Raw genomic sequence first — 14,060 nt, forward strand, 5'->3', positions numbered from 1 at the left:
GGGAAAAGAGGCTGACCCCCACCTTGCTACAACCTCCTTTCAGGTAGTTTTAGAGAGTTGATAGAGTCTCTCCGAGCCCCCTTTTCTTCAGGCTGAACACCTCTAGCTCCTTCATCTCCTCCCCATAAGACTTGTGCTCCAGACCCTTCAACAGTTTTGTTGTCCCTCTCTGGACATGCTCCAGCATCTCAATGTCTTTCTTACAGCGTGGGGCCCAAAACTGAACACAGTACTCAAGGTGCAGCCTCATGAGTGCCAAGTACAGGAAGATGACCACTGCCCTGGTCCTGCTGGCCATGCTATTTCTGATCCAAGCCAGGATGCCATTGACCTCCTTGGCCACTTGAGCACACTGCTGATATGCCCTCTGCATGACAGTATTCTTCTCATCTAAATGCAGCTGTCTGCATTGAAGACATCCAGTTTAAGGCAGTCATCTCAGAGGGGTCAGACATGTGCTTTAAACATGAATGGTTGGGTAGCTTGTGCAAACTGATTATCAAGGCTCTTCCAGAGTGACTGGATGGGTTTTCTTCCAAGTTCATACAATCCCAAGGCAGCTGCCAAGAGCAAAGGAGGTAAGTGGATTTGGTACCTGATACTCTTGATAGCAAGAGTGGCTGTATTAACAATCTGGTTTCATGCAAAGATAGGTTTATTAGTGCTTTTCTGCTCTTTGTAGCTTCATTGCAGTCTGTAAGTCGGTCTGTTCTGGGACACCACTGGAAATGTGCAGGAGCAAATTCCAGACATCTGTGTGTTCTTCCTAGCCTGCTCCCCTGATTGCTGAGGTTTCCAGCTTGGAAAGTTGTGGCAGAACATGAAATACACGTGGCATCTCTGTGTCCAGGCGCACGGAAACAAAATAAGTGTCATGGGGAAAATATAATTTCACAGTGGTAGGCCCTGCATTGGGATGAACAGACATCTTGTTTCCTCTTGTGGATGCATGGAAAATCAATTCTCAGTCCCCTGCAGTGGCTCCTAAATATGAACCAAATCCCCTCCTGCAGTACAACTGTTTTCTGCTGTGAAAAGGTTTCATTTCTCTCAGAAGAACTACAGGTAACACCTTTTTTGCTTGCGTCATTTGGGTGTCTATCTTATCCTCTTTATAGGAGTCTCATTTCAAGTGCAGCTTTTTGCCTGGGGGTCTGGAGTAAATGAGTATTAAGTAACTGTATCTGTCTCTAATTCACTAAACATCCAGAAAAACAGCTAATGTGCCTAAACCAGTGAGATGAATACATTAGATTAATCTAATTCAGCTACTTTTCACTCAAACAACCCAGTAGCATTTAGAAAAAGGTGGTGAAAAGGATTAGGAATTTCTTTTCCACATTTTCCCTATCTTCTTTCCATAACTCTTCTGCAGTTAGCTATTCAGTTAGCTTATTTCCTTGACCCTCCTTAAAACTTTACTTTTGAAATAAGTTTACTCTTAGAGCTGGTTCTGTATTCACTGAAGCTTTAGTGACCAGGAAAGGCAACAGTACGAATGCAGACATATAGGCTGTAGCAGCTTATCCCAACCAGAATGAACAGCTCCTGGCTGTCACCATTTCACTTGCACGTCAGATGGGCAGCATGCTGCAGGGAATCTTGGAGCATCCCCCCCGGCATTAGGGCAATTCCTTGAGCATGCAGTGGCCTCCTCTCCATTCCCTTCAGCTCCCTTGCCCATAGTGGTGCGTGCTATAACCTTAGTGCCATGGCAAGTTTGATGTATCCTCTGCTCCTTTATACCCCGCTTTTTTTTGAAAATTATCTAGAGAAGGCTGCCTAACCCCTTCACTCTAACAGCAAATTACTGAGAGCTGCTCTTGTTGTGTGTGTATTTCTCATTGCAATTCTGTCCAGATCAGGGTTACCTCAGTTTCTGGAGAGAATATCATGTGCAATCCTTTGTGTTCAAAGTCTCAAAACCCATCAAGGTATAAGACATAAATGGCCGCTTTGCTGCCCGCAAGCCCTTCTCTCCTGTCAGTAGATTGCTTCAGTGTGATTTGTTCTTGGCATTTCCCTCTGGCTGTTGATCATCTCCTTATATTTTGTAAGTGCTGACAAGCAACTTGATTATTTGTCCAAGTGTTTTTCTGGGACCTGAAGCCAGTTTGCCTACTCCGTAATTCCCCAGTGCCTCCTTCCCCTCTTCTGAAAGCAGAACCCACGGTCTGCCCTCCCTGGCCCCCTGGAACCTCCCTATCCCTGGTGGCTCCTCACAGTTAAGTGGTTGCATCTCCAAGGCTGCTTCAGGAAGCTCACTGAGTGTCCTGGGATGCAGTTCAACAGGCAGGGATGATTGAAAACACCACTGTTATTTAATTGCTCTCTAACCAAATCTCCTCTCTCTGTCATGTGAGTTTGTGTCCTGCTAATACTGGCATTAGCTTCATCAGGCATTTGATTGCTTTTCAGTTTTTAAGGAAGATTTAAGGAAAAAAGGCATTAAGTATTGTGTTTCTCCCAGGAGGGCTCTGTGCTAATGTCACACCACCCTAAATAGTGGGTCAGCTCTTTCTTTGGTCTCTCTTGCTGCTGCTGGCTGGTTTTCCACTGCTCATCGAGGCTATAGTACAGGGAGATGCCAGCCTGGGAACTTTGGGGCCAGCAGATAGGATATGAATCCCACAAAGACCCCAGCACCTCAGGAAGGCCGCCCTGGCATCAGGGTGCATCCAGGCTGTCGCTAGGCAGGGAGGCCCTCTCTCCCCTATGTCAAGAGATGATACAAAGCTCCAGTCTTTGGGTGCAGGGCAGAGGTTAGCTGGGTGTGTGGTGCATGGAGGCTTTACTTGATCATTGCTGGGTCTTGGTTACTGTACTGGGGCCTGTGGGAGCAGAGAGCAGGCTGTTGTGGCATGTAGGAGAGGTGGCCATGAGCTGGCAGCTCTGGGGTGGTGATTTCCTTCTCTGCTCCCCAGTCACCGCAGGGGTCTGCTCTGGAAAAGATACAAGGCAGAATAAGCACAGGAAAGGCTGAACTTTCCTTGCCAACAGGAGATGAAAAGAGATGTTATGAAGTCACTTGTTTCTGGTAACATGGCCCCAGCTCTGACACAGAAGTGGAGGGCATCCAAGTTTCATGCTGGAAGGAGATGAGCCCACACCTGGAATCCTATCCCAGTTTCAAAGGTCAGGTTCATTTCTGCAGTTACAGATGTCGTGGGGATGGCATTTGACCCTGGCTCATCCTACACAGAAGGCAAGGTATGATGGACAACAGGATCATTTGAACCTCCCTGGAACTAGCTTTCTTTTGAATTGCAAACTGTTTTTTGTTTCTTCCCAGCCAGGTCTCTAGACAAACTCTATAACTTTGCTGACTGCTCTGGCCTTCACCTGATCTTTGCACTGAATGCTTTGCGCCGAAATCCCAACAACTCCTGGAACAGCTCCAATGCCCTCAGCCTCCTGAAGTACAGTGCCAGCAAGAAGTACAACATCTCCTGGGAGCTGGGCAATGGTGAGTGTGGGAACAGGAGAGCCACAGGAATGGAGCTCACTGTAGGAGAAATATATTCAGTTTTGGAAGAGAATATTTGCAGATCCCAGGATAATTTGCCAGTGTAGTTTCAGATGGATTTAAAGGCCCCAGCACCATCTCTAAGACAGACTTGGTGTGAGTTAGCCCTTAGCTGGACATTTCTACTAGTTAGTATTAAGTGTATGCAATGTTTCTGCCCTGGCTGCTGGGCTCAGCTGGTCCTGGGGTGGACTTGTATGGTGTCTACAGTGCCATGGGAAGTGCCATGGGAAGTGGGAACTCTACGGGGACGGGAGCATGACACCAAGGTACAGGTCCTCCCAGCACACAGCAAAAAGGGTGCAGGAGAGCAAGCAGTGGCTCTCATCTGCTCCTTAAAGGTTCCTTCTGCTGCCTGCCTCCTCTCCGGACCTCAAGCCGTGTGACAGGGTGAGCTGTGTGTCTCTCTCTCTAGAAGTGCAGATGAAGGAGCAGAGCTGACAAGCCTTGCTTGTGTATTTTTATTTTCCCAGAACCCAATAACTATCGGACACTGATTGGCCGCTCGGTGAATGGCAGCCAGCTAGGAAAGGACTACACTCAGCTGAGAAGCCTGATGCAGCTTATCCGCACTTATTCCAGAGCACACCTCTATGGGCCAAACATTGGGAGGCCCAGAAAGAACGTCATCGCTTTCCTGGAAGGGTAAGTGATATTGTTTTGATGAAAAAGAGATCAGAAATCCCTCCTGAGACAGAGCCCTTTTGCAACAAGTAGGCTTGCTCTTTGAATTCCCAGTGTCCAATAGCCTCCAGGGTGAGCCACCATAGTAGCAGAGACTTGGGGAGATGGTTGTCTGTACTGCTAAAATTCTGCAGAGGTAGCTGCTGGGGTTTTAGGCTGAACTGATTAACACTCTCCCAAGCACTTCCAGTGTTTCCCAATTATAGGCAGACTGAGGTGCCCACCTTGTTGGGATCTGAAGACAGGGCAGGCTGCTGCACGCCTGTGGGCTGCCAGATCAGGAGGTGGGTCCTGGCACCACTTATCAGTGTGGATGTTTTATCTCTGAGTTCTCCTGGACAAATTGCTTTGTCACTATTTAGTGACTTCTTCTCCCTGTGCTTTCTCCATACATGCAGAGGAAGAACCTCTAGCAACTTTCTTCACTGACCAAGCCCTCTTCCTCCTAGGAGAATTGGCAGGTCTCTAGTTTGGGAAGGCCAAAGGTGGAGAAGGAATGGTGACAGTGAGGGACACAGACACCTGGAGGTAACATTGGACAGCTACAGGAATCAGGGAGGTGTGGGAGCCTGCTGGCAGCAGGAGTTGAGACTGTGCGGCTTGAAGACCACGCAGCAGAAGCGAAATTCCCTGCAGGACTGTAAACAGAAACTCCAGTGCAGAAGACTGGGCAGGGGGAGGTGTGGAAGGGACTCTGCTGGGAGCAAAGCTGGGTCTAGCATTCATTAACATCTGCAGGAATGATCTGGCAGAAACAATAAACAGCACACTGATGCAGTCCCCAGCGAGGCGGGGAGGGAGCCAGGGCCAGATTCTCAGCTCTGCTGCAGCAGCACAAAGAGACCATAAAGCTGGTTGAACCAGCTGCGACGCCAGCGTCCCTCCCACCGACAAAAGTGGGGGAACAGCCCCTGCACCCACACTACAGCTGGCGCCGATGCCGCGGCAGTGAAGTGCTTGATGGAGCCCCTGGGTTTGGTACAGGGCATGGAAGCGGCGCAGGGGGAGTTACAAAATGTTGTAGTAGCCTTGATCAGCAGGAAATCTATTAGCGCCGGGAGGAGCGGGCTGAGTAAGACAAACAATGGGGATGAGAGCCAAGAAGCTATTAGAGAAAGGGAAGTCCTACTGCTGCGTTTGCCCTTCATGCACCGCAGCCGGGTCCCAGGGAAGGGAGGTCGGAAGAGCCAAGTCACACGGCCAGGGTGGTCCAGCAGCTCAGTGTTGCTGGGGCTGTGTTTTGACAGACGGCAACCCTGGGAGTGAGGCTGTAGTGTACAATGTGGTGGAGAGAATGGCAGAAACCCCATCTCAAACGAAAGGGTAGGTATGTAAGAGGTACAGCCCTGGTGACAGGATGGTGGGGGCTCTCCAGACCCCCGTGCTGGTCTCAAAGAGTTGTGATGAGCATGCCTGCTCTCCAAGCTATGTGCTGTTTCCTCTGCTGCCATCCTGCCTGCCAGGGTGGCTCTGGTCAACAGGTGCTCAACGTGTTTTCTCTTTCCCATGGAGAAACCTTGTGTCCTGCACTCCAAATCCTGGTGTCTGCAGCTCACGACAAGTGGCACTTGCCTGCATGGCCTTGCAACCCACAGGGTCCTGTGGGAAAAGAGCTGCTTGTCTTTCCACATAGAGACCTCATTATCACCAAGCAGGGCGTAAAGAGGAGGAACAAGTCTGATTACACAAAGACAAAGGACTAAACGCTCATTTGCAGTATTTGGAAATGGAGTTGCAAAAGGACAAACCCCAGTGCCTAAGCTCTTTGACAGCATGAGCTGTATTTCCAGTAGCTCCCCAAGGTCTCTTCAGTATCTGGGTTAATGCTACTGAGAGCTCTGTCTTCTGCAGGAGCATCCAGAACTGGTCAATGGAATGTGGCTCAGCATGTGCCTGGTGCTGTCACAGCCAGGACATGCCTCTCACAGTCCTGAATGAGCCCCACATAGTTAGCAAGCAAGAGAGATGAGAAGGATTAGAAAGATGCTCTCAATATCAAATCTTCTGTCTGCCTTGCTAGACCACCATGAGTGGTCTACATAGTGATCACAGGAGGATGTGATCCTGAGTGAATGAAGTGTGTACAGCTAATAGTCCTGGTGATGCAAAGTCTGCAAAGTTTTTCTCTTCTTTAAAAAAAAATATGTGATGAACAGCAGAAGTCAGCTAGGTAGGAAGAGATATGCCAAGTGGAAGATTATGACTCGTTAATTAAGTCTGGAGGGAGGAGATGACACCCCAGAGGAGAAGATGGAAAGGGTGGATTAGTATGTCAGGCAAGCATGGTTCTGTTACACAAAGTGAGGAAGTGAGTTTTGGTAGGGGAAGCAACGGAAATGAACTGAAACAGGAGAGGAGAGCTCAGAGAAGCCCAGGGAGTGATCTCCAACAGTAGAACCTGGCATTAGATGTTCTCCAGGGAAAGCCTCAGGAGTTACCTTAGGTCTTGAAACATTCAGAGAAAAGTCTCGGTGTAAAGTATTAACTAGAATTACATTTTCCTGTTGCATGCTTTGTGTACCAAACATTGCAGTCTATTTTTAACTGTTATCTCAAGCAGCTAAGCTAAACTTATTCTTTATGTTTAAATTTTTTCCTGCAATAATGGCAGTGTCAACATGAGTTGGGCATTTGTATCTGCTAAGCACCAGGCTCTGTTGGTCTCAGTGGTGGAAGATGGGCACCTCCAAGGCTGTTCTGACCCAATCCTAAGGTCTGTCCTCCAGGACAGGGTGGAACTGAACCCCTCCTGAGATGCCACCTTTCTCTGGGGTCTGTTGAACAATGAGTGCAGATTGGACACCTGAGAGTTTGCAGTATGTAGAGGTGTGTGCACGCTGTCCCACTGCAGAGGTTGTCCTTAGGCAGGTGACACTGAGTTGTGCTGGGTGACAGCTGTGCACTTCCTGATGATGGAAGCATGATATGGTGAGGGGAGGAGAGATCTGCCTGAAATACAGAAGCTTGGGCTTTGCACATCCTTAGGTGCTGAGTTATTGCTCCTGAGTTCTTGCACCACCCTGCACAGAGCAACAGCTCAGAGCAGCCATAGCCATCAGTGTCACTCTGGGCTGGCAAGCCCTGGAGCCTTGACCAGGACTGCTACTGCTGGTGTAAGGACAGGCTCTGCAGTGATGGAGCACTGCTCTGATGGCTGGGGCCTGCTGTTCAGGAGGCTAGATATGGTGTCTTGTGGATGCACAGGTGCAAGAGGGAATTTCTCCAGACACAACCAAAAGCTGAGTTTGATGAGGTGTTAATTAGACCATTCATGCAGCTTGAGCTGTTGGAGTGCAGACCATGTCAGCTACCTACTGCGTCTGTGGGTACAGGAATCCCAGACTGCTCAGAATTTGCTTGAGGGAAAAGTTATAAGATTCTAAGGAATTAACATAGATTTTAACAATAGATCAGGAATGAGACACAAAGGTTAATGCATGGCTAAATAACATGGAAGAGAAGAAACGCAAGGGAAAGCTATTAGGAAGGAGAGGTGCTAACACGTGTTAGAGCTCAGAACATTAGGTACAAAATGTAGACTGGCACGTCTGGGCAGATTTAGTTAGGGGCTTTCATTACCTATTGTTATTTGGCTGCTATAGCCCAGTTTTTGCCACTGGACATTCACGAGCAGCAGGCTGTTACCTCCACCACAGCAGGAGCTGCTGTGCCAGCAGGATAAGGGCTGGCAGTCACTTTTGCCCACGCTAGACTGGCTGTTGTTGGTGCTCTGTGCCTGATGCTCTGGCCACTCTGAGACCTGAGACTGCTGAGGTAACCAGAGAAGTGAAAATCTTTCTTGTCTGAAGCTGCAGTCTTTCTCTATTCCCCATCCCGCAGGTCTCAAAGCCACCAGATCTGGTGCCTCCTTGGATGTCTCTGCCCTCTTTCCAACCTCCTTGCTGTTTTCTTGATACTGCTGTCACCATTGTGTATCCACCCTCTGGTCACAGAGCCACAGCACCTTTGGCCAGGTAGCAGAAGCAGGTGAGGAAGCTCCTAATTTTCAGTCCTCCCCTTGCAAGGCACGAGAGTTTCTCATCCTTCATGATTTTACTGCCTCCTGCTCCTGGTTTGTAGTACTGGTGGAGAGTTACCCACCCATCTGGGTCACTTGGTCTCCTTTTGGTGATGATGTCATTCCACAGTGGTCTGAAAGGAGCCCATAAATGTAAGGAATCATGTTTGTCAGTGGTGGTGAATCCATTCCTCCCTGGAAGCTGTGGATATGCCAGGGTTAGGAAGGGGCTTGAAGATGATGTCTTGGTTATCTGTGGGCAGCCCAGGTAGCGGTCAGATTAAAACCTGACCCAGTCCTCAGCCCTCCTCCCTGCACCAGAAATCAACTCCAGGGTTCCTGTGTGGGTACATAGGTGGCAGAGAAAATTGTTAGCTTATAGCCCATGAAATGGCACAGGTTGTACACTTGGGTTCCAACAAAACAAAATCAAGGTGCTAAAAATGAGAGACTTTGGTAGTATTTTTATGATGACTGCCCATGCCTTGTGCCTCTGCCATCATGAGGATGAAGAAGGTTCTGTCTGTCTCAGCAGTTCAGGCATTGCTTTTTACCCAAATAGCAGCCAAAGGCAGTGTATGGACAGAGCTTGTTTGTTTAAATTCAAGTGAGAAGGAGAAATAAATATCTGCAGTAGGTGGTATCCGGCAGAGGGAAGGACTCTGGGTGAACTTCAGGAATGAATGTAAGCATTTGTCCTGTCCTCTTGCTGACAAGGACTTCTGCCATGTTTGACACAGGGGACTTGTAAGCACTGCATTTTTTAGAATCTGTTTTGGTTGTTTGGCTTTCTTTAGAAAGTACATCCTTGCTGTATTGGTTTAAGGCTCTTTAGTGATGTTGCAGAAGCAAATGTGTCTCAATCAGAGAGCCAGAAGCTTCAAACTTACACAAGCTACCACAAGGCTGGTGGCACAGACTGTAACAGGACACTCAATAGATCCAGAGCAAGAATTTTGTGTAAAACTTCAAGCCACAAGACAAGGAACTTTAAATTAATGATGCAATGGGAGGAGGAGGTCACTGCAGCATGAACTCAAGCTCTGCTAGCATTGAACTTATAGCTGACTCCATTCATAAATACATTGAAATGAGGTGTGAAGGGTGAGATGAATCATTTTACAGTTGGTCGTTTAGCAGGGTCAAGGAATTGAGATACAAGCAAAGGATTTAGCTATTGCTCTTTTAAGAGGAAAGAGTTAATATAGTTGTTGCTGCTGAAACTTAATTTGATGTCTGGAATGCCAAAATCATGGTTGCCTGCATAGGAAGAACAAAATGGGTAAGCAAAGACATAGATGAGATTACAGTACAGTCTAAGTACACACTGTATTTTCATTCTGATTGCCATCTACAGTCTTTGTCATTTCATCTCAGAAAAGATATAATAGAACCAGGAGAGTTACAGGGAAAGGAGCTGAGGATGTGCATATAGGTATGTGATTTCTTCATGTAAGAAGAGAGTAAATAGGCTATGTCCCTTCAACTCAGAAGAGAGACATCTTGGAGGGAATGTTATCGAGGTCCACGAGCCTGTGAATGGGGTGATTTGTCCACAGTGCAGAAAGCAGTTTGGAAGGAAGCTTTGGAAAGGAGGAAGCTTGTTACCATGGTGCGCGATGGCATTGTAGAAGTCATTGTCACAGGGTATTGTGGAGGCTAGAGGTAGATTATAAGCTAACAACTCTCTCTTCCACTTAAGTACCCACTTAAGTCCCTGGAGTGCTGAGCTGCCCCCAAGGACATAAAACCCTCTTTGCTAGAAGGCTTGTGCAGCCCTACCATAGATCAGGTTGGTTGAAGAAAGGTGATGCCAAGCAGATGGAGAATACAATATATCATCAGATTCATACGTAGTTCACACCAGACTCTTATTCCTGGAGTGAAATTCTTATCTGAAATATGGCACTTCAGGATAAAGTCTTTGCAGCAGGTGGCATGAGTGGGGTCTAGTACCTGTCTCAGCTCCTGTAGGTATTTGACTGTTCCACTGGAACCTGAAGGAGTTGGTAAGTGAAGCCTGTGCCTTAGTGCCCCTCACCAACCAATTCAGACACAACAAAAAGTTATTTCTACCCATCACTGCTGGTTCAAAGAGCAGAGATCTGCCACCCAGCTCTAGGGATCCACAAGGACACCACAGGCAAGCCAATGTTGTTCCTACATTTGAGGCTTGCCAGGGGTAGGGTGTCTGGTTATTTTGTAGTTCTCCGGGGAGCAACAGATGAAATTCCTTGTTACAGCATCACCTTTTCTTTTCTTTTTTTTTTTTTTTTTTGAATTTAAAGGATGACTATCTGCAGTTACCTGCATGGAAAAGAGATTTCCAGATGCAGATGTCTCTTTAATGAGTCAGGAATAGGCCTAGGAAGTTACAGTTGCTGGAAGCTGGAGCCAGACACATTCATATGAGAAATAACACACTTGGAAGCTAATTAACCATGTGAGCAATTTACTTAAGGTTGCAGTAGGTGCTCCATGACTGACAAGCGTTGAATCAGGACAGGAGAAGCATTTGAGAGATCTGCCTAAACTCAAGTGAAAGTTGTGGTCCTGGGAGATGTGGCTGTGGGAGATGCTCTGGAAGAGGTCAGATTTGGCCCATAGTTTCCCAATATAGGGTTTTGGTATCAATATCATCTTGTAGTGTTGCAGTCCTTCTGCTCCATTCTCCCACAGTTCATGAATGACCTGTGAGCTAAGTCCCACCTTTTGCTAGTATTACTGTTTCTGGGACAGAACTGTGAACTGTTTGAGTGACTGAGCAATATTGAATTATATTTTTCTCAGTTCTAGCTCGACACAGAGCCCCACAAGTAGCAATAGTGGCATGGGATGCTGGCACATGGGCAGCTGCAAGGGTAAGGAGATGGACATATCATAGAATAATGGAATGGTTTGGGTTGAAAGGGAACTTCAAGATCATCCAGTTCCAAATCCCCTGCTATGGGCAGGGGCACTTTTCACCAGACCAGGTTACCCAGGGTCCCATCCACCCTGGCCTGTAACACTTCCAGGGATGGGGTATCCGCAGCTTCTCTGGGCAACCCACTCCAGTGCCTTACCACACTCACAGTGAAGAATTTCTTCCTAATATCTAATCTAAACCTAGCTTCTGTGAATTAGAAGCCATTATCAAGCTCAGTGACTTTCTCTCATCCTCAGTATCACAAACACCCTACTCAAAGCTCCTATTCCTCCACGTGCCTCTGATGTGTTCTGCTTTCCCACCTAGAGATGCTGCCCCAGCAGATTCTGAGGACTGTTTTTGAAGACTTTCACATGTATCCAGATTTCTGATATGTGAAAATCCAGCCAGGCAAGACCTGGGGCTGCCACCCATCTGAATTACAGGGCATCGCTACAGCATTTGCCCCTATCTCCTGCACAGCATGGGCTGAGCTTGTCCCACGGATCCTGGGAGGGATTTACTGCACATGCGCTGCAGGGTCGATTGGTGCTCAGAGGGAGAGCCCAATGTGTAGGAAAATGGCAGATTTACTGTGCCAGCCCAGCCCATCTGTGCAGCACATGTGCAGGGATCTGAGCTCTCCCGGAAGCGTCTGGTTCGCGCTGCCTGCTCTGTGCTGCACACATGGAAATTGCGCAGTCCAGGAAATCCCAGATAAAAATGTCTTAGCACTGGTCATTTTGACCGTATGGATCTTCACTGGCCTCAAAATCCGTGGATGGAGCAGCACAGGTGCTAGAGGAATAAAGGGATTAGTTAAATCTGTATTCCTAAAACGAGGATATTCAGATACCTGTACTTTACTGCATCTCCACCAGCCCTAGGCTTTCATCTCTTGTTCCTGCAGTACCACTTTTTGGCTGCTGAGCTGCTCTAGGTTCCCTTTGGAGAGTAGAGACCATTACCCAAGTCATCTGGGGTGCTCCAGGAACAACTCCATCTCTAAAGCAGGACTTGAAGATTTATCAGGAAGTTTTGAACTTCGTCTTACAAAAATTTCAATAAAAAGAAAAAGAAAGAAAATAGAAAGGAAGAAAAACAGACAAACAAAAAGAAAAAACAGGCAAATTTTGAAATTTGAAATTGAAAACAAAATTTGAGCTAGATATGCATCTTTTAAGGTAAAATTTGAAAATTACAAGAACTAACTGATTTGTTTTGCTATTATGGAGGTGGAAGAGGAACACCAAGCAAGTCAGGGCCTTTTCTGTCCTGTTTTTGGTCTGCACTATGATGCATAATTGATGCCTGTGTCCTAGAACAACATTTTCTTGGCAGTTTTTAATAAGAGGCCAGTTAGCTTCCCAGAGACATGGGAGAGGGGACAAATGGATATCCTGCTTCTGCTGCTCCAGGGATGCTGGTGGTTACACTGAGGGTTTGCCTTGCTTTTCTGTCCCTGCTCAAAACCACTGTAGAAGTCCCAATTTGCAGCGGGGCTCTAGGAAATATGGAAATGGCAAGGAAAACAGGAGAGTGTCTTCCTCCAAGCTTGGTCTGCTCATGGTTTTGGACTGTGAGTGGAGATTGCCAAGCTGGTCCTGAAGAGACCATTTAATAAAGTCCAGGATGGTTTATTTTCAGCCAGAATGTAAAGCATTTGAGTTTAGAAAGCAAGTTGGGCTAATCATCAAACCCAATTGCAACATATTGATTTTCAAATCCAATATAAATTGTGCTCATAATTTCAGTTTAGAGTTCATTATTTCACTCTTGTGCATTTCCTATCTTGCATTTTAGGCAGCAGTCTCTGTACAGAGCATTTAAAAGTTGGGAGTTGGGTTTTTTGACTCTTTTGGCATATTTCTGCAGACTTTGTTTTATACAACAGCAGCCTCTCCAGAGCAATATTTGCAAAATCCCCTTTTTGCCAGGTGCCCAGTGTGAGTTGTGGGAAGCTCACACTTCTCCCTATGGCTGCACTAGGGCTGGTCCAGCTGGTCTCCTTGCCCTGCTCAGCTGCAGAGGAACTGTCCCCAAAGCATCGCCCTGCCACTAATTTTCCGGGCCTGACCCTCAAGAGAGATGTAAAAGCATTTCAGAGAGGCTTTTACATCTTTTACAGAGCCTGAGAACTGAGCTCACAGCACTGCTAGGCAGCAGAATTGGGGATGCATCAGTGCTACAGGAGTTTACATGTTATTGTTTTTCCATTTCTAATTGTATCTCTTCCCTCTCTGGCTGCAGGGATTTATTATTGCTTCCTTTGCCAGCATCCTCTTATGCTCCACAGGGTTCAGCTGCCCTTTTGTCCCAGTCTATAATTGACCATCGTCATTAATTTAAAGTCAGAATGATTGTTTCCAAGCTATATTTAGCCTGAAGCTTGCTTGCTCCTCAGACCTGATTAGAGGCTCGTGTGCCGAAAAGCTGCTGCTTGTCCCTGCCATGACAACTAGTCTGATAGAAGGTCTCATCTCTCCTCACAAACCTTCCCTTTCCTTCCTCGCCCTTGGTCATGGGGCTTTCCTGGGGAAGTTGGGGTCGCTGGACCCAACACCACTCATCCCTGTGTACTGTGGAGTCAAGACAGCGGTGACATTCCTGCTGTGTTCCCAGGATCCTCATGCATCAGATGCAGCCCAAGAAAATACAGCATCATTTCCTTTCTCAGCATATTCACTTGCTCAAGCAAATGTCTCCTGTCATGTGTGCACGTTGTCACTTCCAAAATCATTAGCCATGCAGTGCACGTTGCACTCGTGCACAGAAAACGTGCCTGTCCAGTCAGTGCGTGCCTTTATGTGTTTTCAAATCTGTGCCCCTAAACATAAGAATATAAGAACTGATTGAGCTTCATCGTGGGAGCTGCAGTTTCCCGAGGTGCAGTTTGGATTGCTGGACTAGGGAGCCAGGGAGGC

General features: G+C 47.2%; 1 protein-coding gene across 1 annotated transcript in view; it reads left to right on the top strand.

The window, feature by feature from the left end:
* The window catches only part of HPSE2 (heparanase 2 (inactive)), a 110,009-nt gene that overhangs the window by 69,968 nt on the left and 25,981 nt on the right, over positions 1-14,060 (top strand). Inside the window, exons 3-4 of the mRNA XM_027710965.2 lie at positions 3,293-3,466; positions 4,000-4,171. Of these exons, the coding sequence (XP_027566766.1) occupies positions 3,293-3,466; positions 4,000-4,171 (346 nt within the window). The remainder of the gene's footprint in view (positions 1-3,292; positions 3,467-3,999; positions 4,172-14,060) is intronic.

Source organism: Pipra filicauda, unplaced genomic scaffold (assembly GCF_003945595.2).
Source record: "Pipra filicauda isolate LSUMZ 115617 unplaced genomic scaffold, ASM394559v2 scaffold15_size4787011_pilon, whole genome shotgun sequence".
Lineage (NCBI taxonomy): Eukaryota > Metazoa > Chordata > Aves > Passeriformes > Pipridae > Pipra > Pipra filicauda.